At 40.5% G+C, this 22001-nt stretch overlaps 1 protein-coding gene across 2 annotated transcripts in view; it reads left to right on the forward strand.

Moving 5' to 3' along the window:
• LOC105921439 (transmembrane channel-like protein 3) overlaps nt 1-22001 on the forward strand; it is a 141279-nt gene that overhangs the window by 100374 nt on the left and 18904 nt on the right. For both annotated transcript variants that reach the window (XM_036129149.1, XM_036129150.1), the window contains one exon: nt 5726-5854. In XM_036129149.1, coding sequence (XP_035985042.1) covers nt 5726-5854 — 129 coding nt within the window. The remainder of the gene's footprint in view (nt 1-5725; nt 5855-22001) is intronic.

Below are 22001 nucleotides of genomic sequence, written 5' to 3' on the forward strand. Positions count from 1 at the left end.
TCCCTGGATGCCAATCTTGATGATCATATTGCACTTCTCCGAAGGGCTGCATACTGATATTATCCTTCCATCTTGCCACAGTTCAATAAAGGTTAACCCACCATTTCATCCATTTCAGGTTCTCTAATTTTTTTGGGACTTTGGTGGGTTTTTGCACCACTGCCAGTCTAAACCCATTCCAGGTTATGGTGCAGTGGTACATGCTGCTTTCTTTAAGGGGATGATTCAGCAGACCCTCCAAATGGCTCACTGCGAGCCCCTGGTTGTGCTCATGAATCATCTTCTTTACTGATGGTGCCCAGGTTTTGTATCTATCCCCTATGGGGAATTGGTCCAGCTTTGAAGTGGGCATGACTAGTTGCTCTGCCAGCGTGTGCAGGGAGGGCACTATCTGCTCCTGCGACTCTGGAAGTTCAAATTCTTCCTCCATCGCTCCGTCTTTGTCATCTCGAAATCTCTGTCCCCAAAGCCTCTCGTTGCGCCTTGAATAGTGATGAGCGGAGACGAATGGCTCCTAACTTCACTGTCTGAGTCTGTTCAGGTACCCTCAATAAAGCTGTCCCTCTCTTACACACTATGTAGTTACTGCAATTGTTGTAAATGGCAGCTACACCAGTCACTGATTATCCTACTCCCTTTGGATTGTTTACATTAGGTGTTTTATCAAAAAACGCCTGCTGCTATGCACCTTTACATCTGGGACCCTTATCAGGTCCCTGTTTTGGCGCCACCTTGTTGTACTGTACTCAATAAAACCTGTTTATTTCAGTACATTTGATTGCATTGTGTTGTTCTACAATACCATATCCATTAATGCTAAGTAAATTTTTCTTCTTCAAAACGATGTACCAAAAGAATTGCAGCATTTTTTGGTGGTCCCTAACTGATTACTAACTTTTCAATATGTTTCATTGGGGAACATTAATTTGACATGTAGAAAATTTTAATTATGAGCTCCATCACGGCATGAAATACATTTGCAAATCAAGGCACCACTATAGCTAATATACACATATAGTACAAATTGGACAGTGCACATATTATGTACACTTCTCACAACAATACAAAATTACATTTCAATCAGAGTATAGCATAAATTCCGTTAAATCCCTGGAGTATTGATCTGGTCATTTCAGAAGTAGAGGGAGTTTCTAATCACTGTAAGCTGTTTTAGCGTTGATGAAATTTACAACAGGTGCACTAAAGAATAACTAAACAATGAAATGACCCTAGAAACAAGAGTGGTGCTGCAGGTGGAGGCTAAAAACATATTTTTTCCCTCCTCATTTTTAACTGCTTTTCAATAGTTGTCTGAAGACCAGAAGATCTGTTTTTGACTCTGTGGTAGACTCTATGGCAGGGATAGGCAACTGGCGTTCCGGGGGCCGCACGTGGCTCTTGTCATCTCTCAGTGCGGCCCGCGAATAGCTCATTAATAATTTAATAATAATAAAAACAAAAGAAAACAAAAAAAACTTGTAATTATACTTTTGATTGAAAGAGGGCGCGCTGTACCCAAACAATAGCGGGCACGGGCCGCTTTTCATCAGCAAGGAAGAAAGTCAAGAGCTATAGCCACTAGCAGTGGCATAAAGAGAAAACTTGACCAAGAAAATTGCATTTTTCAGACAAAATGGGAAGAAGAGTACCTCTTCACCGAATTCAAAGGAAAACCAATGTGTATAGTTTGTTTGGAGACATTATCAGCCGTGAAAGATTACAACTTAAGTCGACATTACAACACCTTGCATAAGGTTAAATATGAGAAGTACTCTGGAGCTGCCAGAGCCGCTGTAGAGCTATTTGCAATCAGTTTTTTAAAACTTTTTAGTTCGTCGTTATGAATGAGTTCAAATTCCTTTTGCACTTTTTTAAGCAAATGTTTTGTCTTTGTTGCTTATGAGGGACATGTTAAATGCATTTATTTAATACACAAAGACTATGCAATCAGTTTTTTAAGCAAACTTTTTGTTCTTTGATATGAAGGAGTTCAAATTCCTATTTGCACTTTTTTTTTAAGCAAACTGTTTATCTTTTGCTTAAGGACATATTAAAATGCATTTATATGCAGAAAATAGTTGGTGTATGTTGGTGGCAACCGGCCTGCGGGCCGTATGTTTGACATCCCTGCTTTAAACAGTCAGGGTGACACCTGACACCTCTCCTACTCGGTGTGCTCAGATGAGCTGTGGATGCCCCTCAGTGGTGGCTGACAGGGAGAGAAACAGAGAGAACCTTTGGAGGTTTTTACTGTTGTAGTAAAAAAAAAAGAAAAAAAAAAACATTGATCAATACTGTATTATTGTTCTCATGCCGTGTGTGTGGTTGGCGGGGGGCACCACAAAGCATTTGCACTTTGGGCACCCAAACTGCTAGCACCGGCCCATCTTCACGCTCTAGTTTTTTCCATTCATAAACTATAGGTTTAATTGGCTGCATGACACTTACATTCCTTTGTTTGCATGTGTTTGAGGATTCCCCGACCCCCCTGTAACACTGTTACGGCCGCAGCACATACTTAAATAATGGCACCTTTACTTCAACTTAAAATATAAATATAGCCTATATCATATTGTTAGTATAAAGTGAGCTTGGCACAAATTAAACACCTACAAGAAAATCAGTGTCAATTCATTTTTAGAAGGGTGTGTGAAGCCAAGTTCTGTCACAAAGTTGAAAGAACATATCAGTTATTTCAAAAACTCACACCATCTCATCGTTAATAGCATAGGTTGAATATAGCCAATCAATGCTTTACGTAGTTGTTTAAGGTTAAACATAAGAATAACTTATAACTTAAACTTACCTGATTAAATTGTGTTTTCATACTTAATCTTGATTGGCTGTCATGTCCTTTTTTATGCCTGTTGAGTTGCACCGTGACATGTAATCAGTGCTCCCCCCTCTCCTTTTTTGGGGTGTTAAATGAGTGTAATGTGAGGATACAGCTTTAATTATCCTGTCAAATAATACTTATATCACTCATGATTTGACTTTTTCAGCAATTCTCTCCCGCTAACTCACTTTTTTCAGCAACAATATTGTTTCTTTTTGTTAATTATGGTTTAATATTCTCCATGTGCCATCATTAAATAGTTCTAATTCCACTCACGGGAAATGCACACTGCGAGGCTTATTTCCTGACGTTGCCATGGTGAATCTCTTTATCTGCTTGTGTTTAACTCAGGGTTTATTGGACACTGAGTTTAGTTACCTGATTTATACCACCTGTTCTGAAACCAAAAACGCTCATTATGACAGTGTGAAGTAGAACTACTCAGGGTAGATCATTCTTTCTGAAACAAGGCCCTACAAGGAAGCAGTTACGGCTTACCTAACCACGGGTTTCCTTAACCCAGTGCAGGTGGTGGGAGAAAGGACTGTGGCAACAATAACATAACTGTTGGACACCATCTCCCACCAACTGACCCAGAGACAGAGAACCAGAGACTGTATTGTGGATGCACAGAGGAGTTTATTTGCAGATCCTTTCTCCAAGCAGCTCCCAGTCCAAGTCTACCAGGAGTTCACATGAGTACTTGCCATTGCCAGAAGGTTTGGTTTGTCTCCCAGCACACAATCAAGAGAACATTCAGAGGTCCTTAACCCATCAACAGGACCAGTGCTCCTTTTCTTGTTTTATTTTCCGTTTTTATTGTAAGGTAAACAAGGCCAGTAAGAATAGTCCAGTGTAGTCCGTTATCAGCACAGTGCTTGCATTTGATTTAGTAAATATAATAAATTAATAGTCAATATTAAACTATGACACCTACAACAAGAGAAAAAAAGCTTCTTCCATGGTATATGCTCCTTATCCTAGGAGGAACAGGATGAGAACTGCCAGAGTCTAACAAAGTGACCTCCAGCAGGCCACTAGCATTACTGTCTCTGACCACACCATCAGAAAAAAGGCTTAATGAAGGTGGACAGAAGGACCATTCTCCTGTAGTAGGCAGTGTGCTCACTGCCTGGCACCATGGAGCTGACAAGCATTTGCCAGAGAACATTGGAATTGGCAGGTTTGGCACTGTGCCCTACTCTTTTTACACAAGAAATCATAACAGCTATTATTGCCATGGTTGAGGGATCTTAAATGAAGCATATAGTTGTTTTGATATTACATGTGAGCGTTTCAAATCACTTTTAGGTAAAAGTTTTGTGTGCTGTTTATACATACTTAATTAATTGCATATTTCAAAAGTATTATCTTCTCTTTCACAGTTGCAAGCAAATGTAAATGAATTGGCCAAATAAAGTGTAGGACTGAAACTTATCAAGGAGCCAAATTGTGACAATGCTACGTTTCCCCCTGTGGACCGACGTGGCTATTACACGTTTTTTAGGGAGATTGGGTTCGCCAACAAGCCCAATGGTCTTCAAGGCATTTTACACATGCTGGGTCAACACTGGAATATATTCTAGAAAGTTTATTATCGGAATAAAGGTTAAGATGTAAGACCTTAAAGTGTATTAGACATGGTTTAATACAGATAAAAGAAGCATAAATACTTTCTAAGCAGTGCTGCCAAAACTCCTTTTATTAAGATATTGTCCCAATGCTATTCTTGTCTATTCCCATGACAATGCATTAATATTCTGAATCATAAATATTTGGAAATACTACTCTTTGCATAAGGGTTAAGGGCTAGTATGTCAGCAATAACATTCTGTATTGGCAAAGATTGTAGAGAAAAATATTTGTTTACAAGACATCTAAGTTGCATACATCTAAAAATGGATGGGGGTTTGGATTAATATTTCAGCAACTTTTCAAAAGACATGAATGTGTACCCTTGTCAAAAAGGTCCAAAGAGAGAAGTACAACAAATCTTTTATTCCAGATATCAATTGTCACATCAATTTTGGATGCCTGAAAAAGATGATTGTTCATCAGAGGCGAGAACACACAACTTTCTAAGATGAAAGCACCTCCTAAATTAAATTCAGATTTTAAAATTAGGTGATATGATAGGGGTAATAATGGGGAGACATAGCCGTGAGTAGAAAATTTTGAAATTATATCCTGTATTTAATAGAGAGACAATGAAAGGAAGCTAACATAGCAAAAATCTCTATTTTATTTTTCAACATTTCAGATGTTGGATTAGCCTGCTTATCAGTTTTTCAAGTTTCATTTTCTTGGTGAATTTCAATTAAGCCTCTTGTTAAATTTTCATTTTCAGCAAATGATGTGGCATCTTTTTGTCCCTAACACATTATCCATTCTATAACAGTATTGCTATTCAGAATATGTTTCCCACTGAGATGTGATGTATTTTCAAAGTTTTTCTTTCTTTCTTTCTTTTTTTTTTTTTTTTGGAAAATAGATTTATTCACTGACCAACCGACGTGGCTATTACACGTTTTTTAGGGAGATTGGGTTGGCCAACAAGCCCAATGGTCTTCAAGGCATTTTACACATGCTGGGTCAACACTGGAATATATTCTAGAAAGTTTATTATCGGAATAAAGGTTAAGATGTAAGACCTTAAAGTGTATTAGACATGTTTAATACAGATAAAAGACGCATAAATACTTACACTGAGTCATTTTAGTTTTAGACACCTCATTCACCTCAACACAGCTCAGTATGATTAATGAAATGTGCCAATAAATTATTCTCTTGGTAAATCCAACTCACAAATCTAAATGACAATTTTTGAATCTCATTTGTGTAGATAATTTCAGCAGTTAAAATAATATCTACATGTTGATCTGTTTTCAGGAGATGTTGAAGCTTTCTATCATCGACATGATCTTCACTGTGGCCAGCATATTACTCATCGACTTTATCAGGGGTCTGGTAGTTCGCTATCTGAGTGACTGTTGCTGCTGGGACTTAGAGAGCAAGTTTGTAAGTTTTTAAAGTTACATTTAAAAGTACTATAAAAGTGGTTGCATTTCCTCTGCAGCATGGAGATTAAGCTAATGAGCGAGATCAAGGCTGACACATAAATATGTCTAGATTATTCTGTTTCTTTTTTGTATGGAAGTAGCACTTTAGGTGTAGAATAATGTATGCCTTGCCAGCTAAAATGTGGTAGCAGATCATCCAATAGCTGGTTGTGGAAATGGCACCGCAACTCATACATATCTAGTCATACTGCAGGTAGGTTTGAGGCGGAAACAAGAAATGGTTAAAATGGTGTAAAACCCCAAAGCAGAGTGAATCATTTGCTGTCAGTATGATAGAGAGCTGTAAACATCCCTCACATTTGCTATCAATCTCGCTCACATACAATGGAGAGGTTGGGGCCTAGGGGTTAAGGGGTAGGGTTAGGGTGTTTGGACGCTTGCATCCTGAAGAGGCTGCAAGGGTCTGTGTTCAAATCCAACAGACTGCCACTCTAAGTCCTTGAGTAAGTCTCTTAGCCCTAGAATGCTCCCCAGGTGCTGCACAGTGGCAGCCCAATGCTCCCTAATGTCGTAAGTGTTGTGTTTGTAGGTAGACCAAAGTGCAGACAAGAGCCAGGGAGCCACAGGGTGAAGGGACTGACAGTTTAATATGGAATGAAAAGGGCAAATTTACAGACTGGGCAGGCAAAGAAGAGGAGCAGGGAAAACTACAAGGAACAAATCAGAGCAGGGATAGTATAACAGAGGCTCTGACAATGAGAAGGAGGAGCAAGTAATAGTTTAAATAGGGATGGAGGGAACAGAGAAGAAAGCAGGAGAGCACGTGTAAGTAATTAGAGAGACAATAGGTGATTGAAATAAGGATGATAAGCAGAGAGAGGGGGGCAATGCAATCGCAGAAGACAAGGAGGGAAACAGAGCAAAACGAGAATACAACACCATAATAAATAAACAGACTATGAAAAAAATAAACTCTCTAACTAAAGACAAGCAGGCAGGAGAGTAAGGATCTAATAGAAACAAGAATAACTAAATAAATCCATAATGGACAGAATACAAAATATTGACAGGAAACAAGACAGAAGAAACAGAATCTATAGACCAAAAATAATTATACTAAAAGGTGAAAAACTGAGAGTAGCATGATCCACAGATTGTGACAGTTAAGGGGTGGGCTCAATGCAGAGGATATGCAGTGACAAATAATATCATAATCTCCTGGATATGCGTGTGAGGTTCACTCGTGCTTCAAATGTTCCACTATATGCTATTATAGTCTCTTATATAAGCTATTTAGCTGTCTTATTCCTCTATCTATTCCTCATTTTCCATATGATTACTGTACAGTAAAATGTATTAGTGTCACAAAGTCTTAGTAAAATGCAAAGAGAAAAAAATTAAAACAAGACTAAATTCTGCTATACTAAAAGCAGGTTTTGTCATTTGTGAAAACCTTCTTTATAGCACTTTACAACAATATAGCAACAATCTTGAGACTAGATTTATATTTTTTCATTTATTTTATTTAAAGAATCAGAATCAAGTTTATTGCCAAGTAGGTTTGCACTTACAAGGAATTTGTCATGGTGTTGATGGTGTAGACAAAATAAAATAAGATAGAATAGATATATATATATACAGAAGCTATATACACACAGTAAACTGTGCGTTAATGTAACACAGAAGCTTGTAGGTCCTGAACGGGGGACAGAGGCAGTGTCCAGTGTCACAGGTGGCTCTGGGCCTTGTTGATAAGGCTGGTGGCAGATGGGAACAAACTGTTCTTGTGGCGTGAGGTTTTGGTCCTGATGGACCGCAGCCTCCTGCCAGAGGGAAGTGTCTGAAATAGTCTGTGACTGGGATATGAGGGATCAGCTACAATCTTCCCTGCATGCCTCAGAGTCCAGGAGGCATACAGGTCCTGGAGAGACAGAAGATTGCAGAATAAGATCTACAATCTGAGAGTATACCCACTGCAATCTGAAGATTGCAGAGTAAGCATATGATGTGCAGTTTAAAAGTCAACCACATTCATCTGGTGGTTTTGTTCATCTGGTATGCAGCTAGATCACTTTTTAAAAGGTCTAGTTTATCAGAGAAAACACATGCCGTTGTGGTGTAGACAAACAGTAGAAACACAACTAAACTTTTCTGTTTTTACCAAAAAAAATGATGCCTAGAAAAGGTTTTCATATGTGGGTTTAACAGAATGACTGTATGTGCAAGAGCTATAGGGGCAATTTAAGACGAACTGTGGAAGGACTGATAACTGATTCGATCCTATAGGGTGGTGAAGATTCTCAGTCATCCAGGTCATGGTCATTCCAAAAAAAGTTAAAAACAAAGCAACTGGACTTGTTTTTCGAAGTTGAAGACATTCCGCTTCCTCTCCAGGAAGCTTTCTCAATTCAAAAAGTCTGGAGTAATGTGCAGTAACAAGCTTTATACTACTGCCTAACACAGGCCTTGTAATGGCTTAGATAACATGCAAATTCAACCAAAACAGGTCCACCCCTTAGTAATGGGTGGTCGTTAAAGCCATTAAGACAGCAGATTGAACCGAAACTGGTCCACTCCTGAGTAACAAGGAATCGTTAGGGTTGTTATTGGCCTGGCTTAAAGGAGCGATGTTTTGATCGCGTGAGAATTGAGGTGATGATTGGCCGGAATTAACCCAATAGCTGTATTATAAGTTTTTGAGAGTTGGAACCTAAGGCCCCCTCCTCTGTTTAAGGTTGTTTTTTCTCTCTTAATGTAGATGGCTTCCTTCACACCCCTTTCAAACCATCTATCTTCTTTGTCCAAAATGTGAACATTTTGGTCCTCAAAAGAGTGACCTTTGTCCTTAAGGTGTAGGTGGACAGCAGAGTCTTGACCTGAGGAGGTAACTCCCCTGTGTTGAGCCATGCGTCTGTGGAGAGGTTGTTTGGTTTCCCCAATATAAAGATCAGAACATTCCTCACTGCACTGAACTGCATACACCACTCCGCTCATCTTAGGTTTGGGTGTTTTGTCCTTGGGATTCACAAGCCTCTGTCTGAGTGTCCTGTTTGGTTTGAAATGTACTGGGATTTTGTGTTTGGAGAAAATCCTCTTGAGTTTTTCCCTATAGGAAGATCCTATAAGGTTTATACAGGAATGAGTAACTGTAATTTAATGCTTTTTAACACTTTCAGAAATAAAAGGATAAAATATGCGATTAATTTGCGATTAATCTCGAGTTAACTATCGACATTATGCGATTAATCGCGATTAAAATTTTTTATCGTTTGACAGCACTTTTATATATGAACAAAAGTGTTGTAACATTTGTAGCACTTATCAGTAACACATATTTAGTGTAAAGCTCAACTTAGACATGTAAAACAAAAAATAGCAATAATAATAAATTAAAGCTTATTGCCAATGACAGGGAATTCTCTTTATGGGGAAGAAATCTACCAAAAACAGGCAATTTCTAAGGTAACCGCAGGAAGCAGCATTACCATTTTATGTTCAATACCAAAGTTTAACTTGGCAGTGGTTACAACTAACTTGTTTCTGTCATATTCGATGCTGGAAGAACTTTAAACTGAAATGCTTGCTAACTCGATATGCTTGCGTTGCTTGCATTTATTTGACGTTAACACGCGTTTTTTTGTTGTTGCTTTCTCGCGTGCATATAGTGAATGGCAGGGAAAACAGGCAAAAAACACATGGATACTTTGAAACGCGAAGCGACTTCACCGACGGCGTCGATGCAGACCCCGCTCCGCACAAAACTTGTTACGACCGACAACTCACCGCCTCGCCTAAGAAAATTCCTGCGGGAAACACCGCCTTCCGCATGTGTCGGCTGTTTTTTTCCGGCCAGCACCTTTCTTCCTCTTTGAATCCGAGGGTTAGGGTTATTGGCGCATTATCGCCACCTACTGTTCTGATTCAAACCCCTACACCGGAGCAACAGACCTTCACAAAATAAAAGTATGTGAGCAACATGCGTTAACCCGCGTTAAAGTAAATATCGTTGTTAATAGTCTAATGAATTAACGCGAAATTAACGCGTTAACTTGCCCAGCCCTAATATATATATATATATATATATATATATATATATATATATATATATATATATTATATATGTTAATATAGTAGCTTTGAGGTGTTATGTACATCACACCTGTGTAAGCAGTCAGTGGCCAGAGAGAGGGCATAGGAACTGGTGGCTCCTTCAAAAGGCATGCACAGAAATATACATGCAACAATGCAACAAAACAAAGCTGAAACAAAAACATGCACATCAAACAGCCACCTTCCTACATAAGCAGCAAGCATACTTAGAAACCACAACAAGTAAAGCTAGTCAACGTACTTCTTGCTGTTCTTTGAAATAAGAAATTGTGGATTCTTACAAAACAGATGTGATGGCAGCAGCTACAAGTGTCCTCATACCCTGCTATGTTTATGTTGGTTCAGCTGTGGGCTTGGCAGCTATTGCTGTTGTCACAGTGGTATCTCCTGCTTTAAACCCCAATACTACAACATGACTGGGCTGTTTTTGGTTCAGTCACAAATGGTTGAAGCAGGAAAAAATGGATTGTTGTGCTTTTGTGAGAACACAATACCACGAGAATTCATCTTGCAGCCAAGGTTAGCAGTTTCCTCTTGTAAGAATAAGCTTGTTTGCATTGGTCCAGTATCTCCTCAAAAGAGGTAGTTTCATCAATGCTTGCCTCTGCCCGTCTTAACACTTTATCCATTGCCAAGCCAATGAAGTACAAGATCTTAGCTGGATCATCCCAGAAACAATGGGTGGGAGACCAGGATGCCCTGCAGAAGGGCTCCGGGGTGATGAAACAACATCCCAAAAAAACGAGAGATCAGATCATGAAGGTGCAAAAGGGTGAGCTATGGATAAAGCAGACAAGGAGTTATCCAACTGAGGAGGAGGGTGTAAAGTGTTCTGCAGATCATTTAACCATTGAGAAATCTGAGTCAAAAATTGCATCATAACTGTTTGCTGGTGGACTAGGGATTGAAGAATAGAATCATGATGTCCTAGCAAGATGCCTTGTTAAGAACAGCGCTGTTTGTAGTTGTGCCAAAGAGTCAGGTTGGCCAGAACAATCTATTTTGAAAGCATTCCATCTGAACTAGTGCAAAGGAAGTTGAAGCTGGTGAGCATCAGCAATAATTCAGAAAGGAGATGGTTTAGTTGGATGTTCAAGGGTTGTACGAGTAACTCACAGAGGCTGAAATGCGGCAGATGGCTATGTATGGTGGCTTGGCTGTAAGTCTGCTCCGCAATAGCTTGAAAGGTTAGCAAACAATGGAGACGAGTGATAGAAGACAGACAGGTGAGTAATGGATGAGCAGCTGGACTGTCTTCTCAGTGAGGGGCAAGGGACCAGCAGGGAGGCTACTTCAGGGAGGTTTCTCTGGTTAATTCAAACAACAGACAAGGAATATCATTTATAAAACACTGTGTATGATCTATACTAAAAGTTTGCATATGTCCAAAAGCAGAAATGGCATAAACCAAAGTAATCATGATTTATAAAATCATGTGCATGCACACCAGAAAGCAATTTCCCTTTATAAATTACAGCTGCATCTGAATGTTTGTATACAAGGTTCTGCCTCACATTCTGCCTTCTACACCCCTGCATTCAACCATAAATGGTCAATGTAATGCACCTTACGAATGGCAATGTTTATTTAAATGAGCCAGCTGATCAATGTTATTTCATGGGAACTAATAGTAACCACAGGGAAAAGAACAAAGAAACTGAGAAGATAAGCACTTATGTTGTCCACATTAAAATAACTTGTTAAAAAGTTAATCTTATTACTGTCTTTCAACACATACTTTGTGTTGAAATTCATCTTGTCTTGGAGGAGGAGTGCATTCAGATTGCTGAGTAGGAGGATGAAGAGCCCCTCAAGTTTTCACATCTAGTTCTTCTGTATCACTGCCTTTGCATGGAAAATGACATATGCAAGATTTAGCCCCCGTTTTGTGTGTACGCTAGCTTTATAGGTGATATCCCAGGTCCACATTTGATCAGAGGATCTTGGATGTTCTTCCATGGTTACCACACTATGAGTGGTAATGTTCTGGTGTCTCCCTCTGAGTTCTCAGTTCCTCTAAAACTCCTCCTGATTGGTGTAAACGAGGTACAGCTGCAGCTCCGCACTCTATCGACACACCCTGAAACGCACCCTGCTCCATCGACACACCCTCTAACACAACTAGTTTGCACACAGCCCTATGAGTACAACAGGCCAGGAACAAACAGACCAAGAAGATCAAGGCAGTCAAGAGAAGCTCAGGTGAGCAACTGCCAGCAACCTCTCAGCTAATGACCCATTTACAGTTTGCAATTGTCTAAACATATTACTGCCTACAAGAGCTCATCCCCACACTCTGAGTAAAATCCTCATCTTACAGACAACCTGAACAGCTTCTACTGCTGATTTGAAAAGTAGCTACACCAAAGTCCCTCCAACCTGTCCATATTTCACTCTTGCACAAAAGCTCCCTGTGGACCAACCACCCTCCTCCCCTCAAATCCCATACCTGAAAGATCTCTGAGGAAGGTGTAAGCAGACTCTTTGTAAGGTCTTGAACTTTCCTGGTCATTTCAATGTCTCTCCCTCTTGCCTGAGAGCCTGTGCTGACCAACTGGCTCCTATCTTCACTCATATGTGTGAGGTTCACTCGTTCTTCAAATGCTCCACTATAATTTAGATCCCTAAGAAAATTACCATCACTGGGTTCAATGACTACAATGATAGACCAAAGGCCACCTGCTAGAGTCTGTGCAGTTGTCTTACTGGTCAAACAGGCTGACATGTGAGGCAGTCATCTTGGGACTACACTAAATCCTGAATCACCTTGACCACCCAGTGACGCACACCACAATCTTGTTTTGTGGGCTTCAGATGTGCCTTCAACACCATCAACCCAGCATCATCCACCAGAAGCTCACCCAGCTCACAGTATCTGCCAATAGCTGTCAGTGGATCAACAGCGTTTTGACTCACCGGCAGCAGCTGGTGAGACTTGGGAGAATCTTCTCCCGCACAAGAACCACCAGTACACCACAGGGCAAGGTAAGTTTATTTGTACAGCACATTTCAGTAGCAAGATGATTCAATGTGTTAAACATGAACAGAACATAAAAAACAGAGGAAGGTACATTGCAGTGGAATAATAGTGACAGGTCAAGACAAGTTGGACTGTAAACTTAATCTAATGATGATTCAGTTAACTAAAACAGTTTAAATAAAACATTACAATTCAAAGACAATTCTAAACAAATAGGTTTTAACCTTGATATAAAGGGCATTTACACATTTACAGTCTTCTGGGAATTTGTTCCAGGTAAGTGTTAACCTGACAACAGCCAGCTGCAAGTCTCGCTCCGCCTAGCTCCACTCACATACATCTGAGACATTGCTCCTTGAAAGTGATTTCCCCAACCAAATTTTTGGTCTGGCCAATCAGGACGCAGGGCGGGTGTTTCATGGATGTGACGTAGTGGAGAAGCCACCGTGAGATTCCAACAACAATGGCGGCTCGCATCGAGGAAGCAAGCGTTAGCATTGATGCTGCTATTTCTTGTTGTCCAATCTATCTGATATCGTTTCATTAAAAGAACATCAGTGAACGGCTCTGAAGGCTTTTGTTGGTGGAAACCATGTTTTCGCCCTTCTCCCGACCGGATTTGGCAAGTTTTGCTTTCCGGGGCGCGTACGCGGGCGCGTACGCGGACGCGCAACGCGGACGCGCCCCGGAGCGGTTAGCGGTTAGCGCGAACCGTATTGGGAGGCCTTTAGTCCTCGACGCGGTCGGCCCGGGATCGACTCCGACCCGCGGCGCTTTGCCGCCTGTCTTCCCCCCTCTTCCTGTCAGCTCACTGTCAATAAAACGCTTGCCACTACAGTGTCTCCCGCAGGAATTTGCTTATGCGAGGCGGACCGACTCGCGGAGCGGGGGGGGGGGGGGGGTGTACGACTTTTTCTCCGCGGACCGGCTCGCGGAGTGGGGGGGGGTGGACGACACGTTTTCCGCGGCCGCCTCGCCAAGATAGCGCTGCGGGAAACCCTGCACTAGAGCCACAAACGTATAAAAAAAAACAAAAAAAATGTTTTTTTTTTCCTGCGTCGGTCTCATCAGCGTCACGGGTTAGCTTCGGTGTGAGTGGTTGAAATAGCACGTCGATAAAGATGACAGACAAGTGGCTTATCCAATCATATGCAAGGAGTTTAGATAAGGCCCAGCCTTCAGTAAAGGCAATTCCTATGGCGGTGTCCCAGATGTATGTGAGTGGAGCTAGGCGGAGCGAGACATGCAGCTGGCTGTTGTCAGGTTAGGTAAGTGTAGGATAAGAACTAAATGCTGCATACATATGTTTGCTCTTGTTCTGAGTATGCAGAGTAGAGTATGCAGAGTAGACTTGAGCCAGATGACCGGAGTGGTCTGAAAGGTCGATACACTGACAGCAAGTCTATCATGTATTTGGGTGCTAAGCTATTAAGTGTCAGGAACAGAAACTGAGGACCCAGTATTCAGTAAGACATCAGGTTTCGTAAAAGGCAATTTATTTTGGAGGTAATGTGAAGAAAGAAGCTAAGCACAGAGCCAAAAACGGGATGTCGGAGTTAGGCAGGAGGATCAGAGGGGATTACCAGTGTCAAAAAACCGAGAGCAAGTCCAGAGTCAGAGCCGGGTGATCAGAAATCCAACACAGTCCTAATCAGAATCTGAGGGCAGAGTCAGGGCACAGATACAGGTTCGGTAACAGCCAGACAGAACAGGATCAACAAGGACAAGGCAGGCTCAGAGAATCCAGAGACAGAAAACGGGTCAGGTCACGAGCAGGTAATCATGTATGAGAGGGATCAGTCAGGCCTAGACAATCATGAGATAAAACCAGGTAAGATCACAGGCAGGCAGGCAGACAGAAAACGCTGGATTAGACTCACCGGAGGCTCAGAATAATCTGGCAAAGAAGAGTAGGCTGAGGCATGTATAAGTAGGTGAATGAACAGGTGACCAGAGTTGAAAACTAATTAACTGCAATGGGTGGAGCTGATCTATGGAAGGGTGATGACTGGAAGTGGACTGAACTGATTAGTCTTTTTACATATCTTCCAAACTATAAATTGTGGATCTGGTCAGCTGGACTCACAACACAATTAATAAAATTTTCTCAACCAGAAGACTGGGCAATGGCAGTGCCCTTGTGCCAGACGGGACATGTGCAACTGGACACATGGTGGGAGGAAGATCGTGTGTCTGTCCATTTTGTCTGTGGAGGATGTTGAAAATGTGTTAAAAATCTGATTTATGATAGCAGGATTTCTGCTTTTTGGAGATGGCAGTTACCTGGAGTATCGAGAAATTGTGAAAACGTTGGCAGCTGCCATGTCAAGGCTGCCTGAATTATGTGAGGGATATGGCCACTACCAGCAAACAGAATGAAATGCTATGTAAGCAGAACTGCAGGCAAGCTGTGGTTTCTGAACTTGCTGGCAAAATGGGAATGACTTTGGAGAAAGCTGGAAGCTGGACCCTGGCAGAATTACCACAATTTTGGCTGTTTTGTAATCGCCATTGAGATGCACCACTGAGACTTTAAGACAGACAGAAAAATAAGAGTCTGGCTGTACAAAACAAATAGTGCTATCCAAACTCCATCCATTTCCAAACCGCTTAATCCCTCATGGGGTCGCGGGTGCCTATCTCCAGCGTTCACTGGGCGAAAGGCGGGGTACACCCTGGACAGGTCGCCAGTCTGTCGCAGGGCAACACAGAGAGACAAACAGGACAAACAACCATTCACACCTAAGGACAATTTGGAGAAGCCAATTAACCTAACAGTCATGTTTTTGGACTGTGGGAGGAAACCGGAGTACCCGGAGAGAACCCACACATGCACAGGGAGAACATGCAAACTCCATGCAGAAAGACCCAGGGGTGTACCCAGGACCTTCTTGCTGCAAGGCAACAGCGCTACCCACTGCGCCACTGTGCAGCCCGCTATCTAAACTGGCTCCCCTCAAATCTTAATTTCTCCTGGATGTTATGTATACAAGATGCTCTGACATTTGTGAACTTGAACAGAGCGCACCAAACTGCCTGATAACGTTCCATCACTATCAAAGACTAATGGCTGCAAGTGCTATCTGAGACAATTCACAGGCAAACACACACACACACACACACACACACACGATTACAATAAAACACACAGGCACACACCACCTCTACTGTGCTTTCTTCCCTTAGTATCTGCTTTCTGTTTTAGCTGTAGTGTCAGAAAAGTCAGATCAGAGATCTCAAGCTGTAGCTTTCTTAGAATTTTAGTGATGAAGCTCATTCCAGTGAAACCTTATCCTGAAATGAAACAAATCTCCCATTTTAGCTGTGGTTTAGAAAGGTCAGATCAGAGACCTTATGTTGTAGCTTTGAGGAATGTATGAATAAAATGAATTTATTTTTGAATTTTTAGTGATGAAGCTCATTCCAGTGAAACAATGAAACAAAAGAAGGTACTCTATTTGTAACTTTAGAAAAGTTGTACAAAATTACTTTAGCTCAGCGATCCCCAAGAACATGTTTAGCTTATTTCTTATTATTAACTGAAACGATAGTCTTTCTGTATGTTTGTTAATGTATAAAAGAATTCTAGTCAAGGATTTATTTAGCTTATTCCTTTTTTCCTATGTACGTGTAATGTTTTTCTGTTCATGTATAGCACGAGAACAAGACAAACAAGAATCGTCTTGTTAATGAAAAGTGCTGTATAAATAAATTTACCTTACCTTTCGGCAGACCTGTGAAGCCACCGTTTCGTTCCAGTAATCAGTTTACAGATGAACTCATTGATTAGTTTTCAAAATCCCGCTGAAACATTAGTCCTCTAATCCTGGAAATGTCCTTCCGGTGATTAAAGGTACACTTCATAATTGACATAAGATGCCTATGACGTTACAGGTCAGAGTCTATCACCACACCCAGATTTTGGGCTGGTCAGTGGTTACAAACTGAGGTATCTGAAGCTGTGTGCTAACTCTTGATCGTTCCTCTGTTAGTCCAAAAATTATTACTTCAGTTTTTTTTATTCAAAGGAAGAAATTTTGGCACATCTATGCATTGATAGATGTGCCTAAATTTGATTTGATTATTTACTTTTTTTCTGGTCTCCTGATGACATTGTGATGTAGCACTTTGTGTCGTATACATAGTTATGGTAGCTTATGTTGTTGTTTTTTAATTATTTGAGCTAGAGGGAGGATATAGATATTGAATAGGAGCGGACCCAAGATGGACCCTTGGGGAACCCTGCATTTTTGTGCTCTCTGATGTAAAGTTATCTACTGACACAAAAGGGCCCTGTCCTTCAAGTAGGATATAAACCAGTCAAGTGTTACACCAGAAAAGCCGATTCAGTTTCCCAGGCGCTCTAATACAATGGAGTGATCAACAGTGTTCAATGCTGCACTCGGGTCCCATAATACATATTATAATTTTACTGATAAAGGGGAAGCTTAAGATGCGCCTGTAGTTCTGCAGTAGTAGCTTGTCCAAATTCTTCTTTTTCAATAGCCTTTTCTCTTAGAAATTCGTCTACCTCCTCTGTGGTAGAAAGAGGCATCGTGTGTGGATTAGCTGATATCGGCTAGTCGTTTTCACAGATTCGATTTAAATAACATAAAAAAGTAAAGCAGTCCACATTTGGAAAAAATAAAATAAATAAATCCTTGAGAGTCTGCGATTTAATAGTTTAGTCCAACAGTTCTACAGTTTTGCCTTAGAGATAAAAAGTTAAGAGCAAAAGAATGCAAGAAAACAGGTTAGCAGAGGAAAAACCACTCAAGCAAGGGAAGAGGCAGAGAGAAAAACAGTCTTGTCTCTGTACACAAATTACTGAATTTCAGCTATCCCATCTTAGAAACTCCTGTGCCCATTTTGACAAAGATTTTCAGAGTCCTTTCAGAGAGCTCCTATGGTAGCCTAAAAATTCTGACCCAAGAGTCTTAGCTTAAGAACAATTCAGGTGCTGCTGAAAGCAATTTTGAGTAAGAAAATTACAGATATTTTTATCTTAGTGAGGAGGTGTGGTTGAGCCTTGCTAGGTGTGATGCTGCCTTTTAAAGGTATACTATGCAACCGGGGTTGATTTTCCAGCAAGGCTCCCCCCAGAGGGCGAAAGTAAAAGCGTACTGTCATAAAGATGCTCAGCTGTTCTGGTTTCTCCGTCAAGCCAGGCGCGGTTGTTTTGAGCTTAGCAGACAGGCAAACGCAACGAAAAGTCGAAAAAACGGCAGTACAAACAATGACTAACAGTGAAAGTATAAACATCAGGCTTTCCACAGCGCTATCTTATTATTATTATTATTATTTTTATTTTTTTTTAATGTTGGCGAGACGCTACCGCCACGGTGAGGCGGCCGCCGCGGTAGCGTCTCGTCACCATTAAAAAAATAAATAAAAAATAAATAAATATATATAATAATAATAATAAAAAAACTCAATATGCTTGCATGTTTATTTGATGTTAACACGCGGTTCGTTGTTGTTGCTTTCGCGCGTGCATATAGTGAATAGCAGGGCAAAAACACATGGAGTTCTCGCCGTAAAGCAAGACCAACTCTCGCGGTCTTGCACAAGAGTTCTGAACCTGTGTGTGCGGGCCGAGAGCTCTTGCAGAGAGCAAGTGCGGTATTTCCCCCACAGACCACCAGGGCGGCCGAGAAAACCTTTGTTCGACCTGAAATGACTAATTTAATCATCCAAAACGGTATGGAGCACATTAATTAACTGAAAAATGTTGCATAGTATGCCTTTAACAGCCGTGATTGGTTGATAGTACAAGAAAAAACACACAAATGGGCTGCCAGTGATCAAAGGAGAGAAATTCACCAATTGGACAGGATTAAGATGAACATCAGCAAAATGTGTTGACTGTCACACATCAAAATGGTTGAACACACCTTAGTCACATCCTCATTATTTTGATTTGCTTTTTGTTATGTTTAGTCACCAGTCATTTTATGACTTGATCTATTTGATATTAATGCACACTCACCTGTCAGCATTTTACTGGGATTGCCTACTTGTATAAAGTGGTTGTATTTGGCAAAATGACTGACATGAAATGGAGAAAAAAATATGGGAACAAAACAACAAACAGCAATGTATCTGTCTGGTCAGCTCTGGGAGGAGAATAGGTGAGTGTTGAAAAATTACATTCGTCCCTGGATCACGACGCAAATAAACGGACTTTGAAACGTATTACCACAGATCAATGCACTTTTTTCTCTGTGCTTCTTGGTTCTTTTACACATAATGTAGATAGCATTACACAAGTGAACTAGATTATATTTTAGGCTTCTGACATTATGCAATAAGGAAAACACTTTCTCATCTCTTTATTATATATTTCTTGTAAATTTCTCCACTTTTTATTTGCGATTATTCAACATTTTACGCATTATTTATTTATCCTCAATATAATTACAGTAGGTAGACCTGCCATTAACCCTTTCTGGCTTCTGAAACTAATTAATTTCTCCCAATAGCGATGATAAAGTTTATTATATCTACATATTAATAGTTGTGTGATTGTTTTAGAAGTTTATGTCCTAATTCCTCCACTGTTTAGGTGGTGTATCAGCCAGACAGCACTCTCTGTTTCCACCACCTTCCCTGCTTAAGACAGGCTTAGGCTTGCTAAAAGTCCTCCTCACTACTCCTAACATTTGTTTACTTTAGGAGCTCTCTGAAGGCCTAATATGATTTGAGAATAACTTTTATCTTGTCAAAATAAAATTCTAAGTAAAATCTTAGAATTTGAGAAATTCTAAGATTTTTCCTAAAATGACATCACTAAGACCTTTTAGCAGACATAAGTTAAGTGGGACACAAAGACTCAACGCCTATTAGCAGCAACAATTTTGTTGTGATGCATGCAACCTGACTTTGATTAATGTTAAATTAAACAGATAAATGAGCATAAACCAACACACTTGAAAATCAATTTTATATAAGCTAAATGTGATTTCATTTTTATACATGAAAGTATAAATGATGGCTCACTCATATCGTTCACTTATTGAACAAAAAAGATTCACTTCAATCCTTTAATGAACTAGCAAGGATAACCAATGCTAGTTTAATTTAGATTTCTGTATGTTTTATTTTGTTTAAGTTTTCCTAAATTTTATTCCAACTGTTTTTTAGTTGCTTTTATTCTATTTTTATGTTCCAATGTTTTAATCATGTAAAGCACTTTATATTGTCATTTTATTGAAATGTGCTATACAAATAAATTTGCCTCTCCTTGCCTAGATGGTCACACACTATCCAGCAGAACGTAAGTGTAACATGTGCAATTCAAGAATTTGGACTGGACAACTGTCTATTGAGAGCATGTTGGGCATGCGCACTGTGATTTCAGGGTTAGGGTTAGGGTTAGTCAATTATTTAAACAAACATTTAGTGGACTGGCCTCAATATGAATGAGCCTCAAGAGGATTTAGCCTACTGAGCTTGTCAGTTTTCTGGTAGACTTGGACATATAGACACAAATGTTTATCACAATTTTATGTGTAAGCGAATATAGAAAGGTCATGCCCCACTGATTATAGAACATAGAGCTCCACAGCGACATCTGGTGGGGCCAAGGCCCCACTGGCCCCAAATGCAGAGACCCCACAGGCTTTTAGTCTTAGGAGTCTTTGTGAATATGGGCACTGAAGTTTATAGATGATACCCCTGTTATTGGACTGATCCAGTATACTGCCTCCTGTCTGGATGTCTGCATACAGACGGGAGGCAGATCGGCTGGTCCACTGGTGCTGCCAGAACCACCTGCAGCTTAACCCTCTTAACATCTCAAAATCTGAGATGGTCCTCATCCATAGACTCTGTACAGAAGAACGCCCAGAAGATCCTGTACATAGTGCTGCATATCAAGAAATGTAATTTTACATGGGAGATGCTGGTCATCTTCACATCCATCACTAGGTGGTTTGGCTCAACCACAAAACAGGACAGGTTCAACCTGCAAAGAACAATAAGTTTCATACAGAGTATAATCAAAGCTAACCTTCTCTCCATTTGAAAAGGCCAGTAAAAGGGCAGCTAATCTCTCTACAGAACCCACACATCCTACATGCAAACTGTTTAGACTTGTACCACGAGGTTAACTCAAAAACCAGCCACCACTGAGACAGGTGCTTCCTCCAGGTTTTTACATCTGATAAACACTTAACAGTCAAAGTGCCTATCGATACCATCCATAGTTGAACCAATACAAGCATGTGTTCTTCTTTTTTAAAAACATTGTAAATATACAGGTGCTGGTCATATAATTAGAATGTTATGAAAAAGTTTTTCAGTAATTCCATTCAAAAAGTGAAACTTGTATATTATATTAATTTATTACACACAGACTGATATATTCCAAGTGCTTATTTCTTTTAATTTTGATGATTATAACTGACAACTAATGTAAACCCCAAATTAGGTATCTCAGAAAATTTGAATATTCCTTAAGACCAACACAAAAAAAGGACTTCCAGAAATGTTGGTTAACTGAAAAGTATGAACATGAAAAGTATGAACATGTACAGCACTCAATACTTAGTTGGGGCTTGTTTTCCCTGGGTTATTGCAGCAATGCGGCGTGGTATGGAGTCGATCAGTCTGTGGCACTTCTCAGGTATTATGAGAGCCCAGGTTGCTCTTATAGTGATCTTCAGCTCTTCTGCATTGTTAGGTCTGGCATGTCACATCTGCCTCTTCACAATGCTCCATAGACTTTCTATGGGGTTAAGGTCAGGCAAGTTTGCTGGCCAATAGAGATCAGGGATACTGTGGTCCTTAAACCAGGTACTTGTAGCTTTTGCACTGTGTGCAGGTGCCAAGTCCTGTTGGAAAATGAAATCTGCATCTCCATAAAGTTGGTCAGCAGCAGAGAGCATGAATTACTCTAAACTTCCTGGTAAATGGCTGCGTTGACTTTGGACCTCGGAAAACACATGGACCAACACCAGCAGCTGACATGACACCCCAAACCATCACTGACTGGAAACTTCACACTGGACCTAAAGCAATGTGGATTCTGTGCCTCTCTTTTCTTCCTCCACAC

Source organism: Fundulus heteroclitus, unplaced genomic scaffold (genome assembly GCF_011125445.2).
Source record: "Fundulus heteroclitus isolate FHET01 unplaced genomic scaffold, MU-UCD_Fhet_4.1 scaffold_142, whole genome shotgun sequence".
Taxonomy (NCBI): Eukaryota; Metazoa; Chordata; class Actinopteri; order Cyprinodontiformes; family Fundulidae; genus Fundulus; species Fundulus heteroclitus.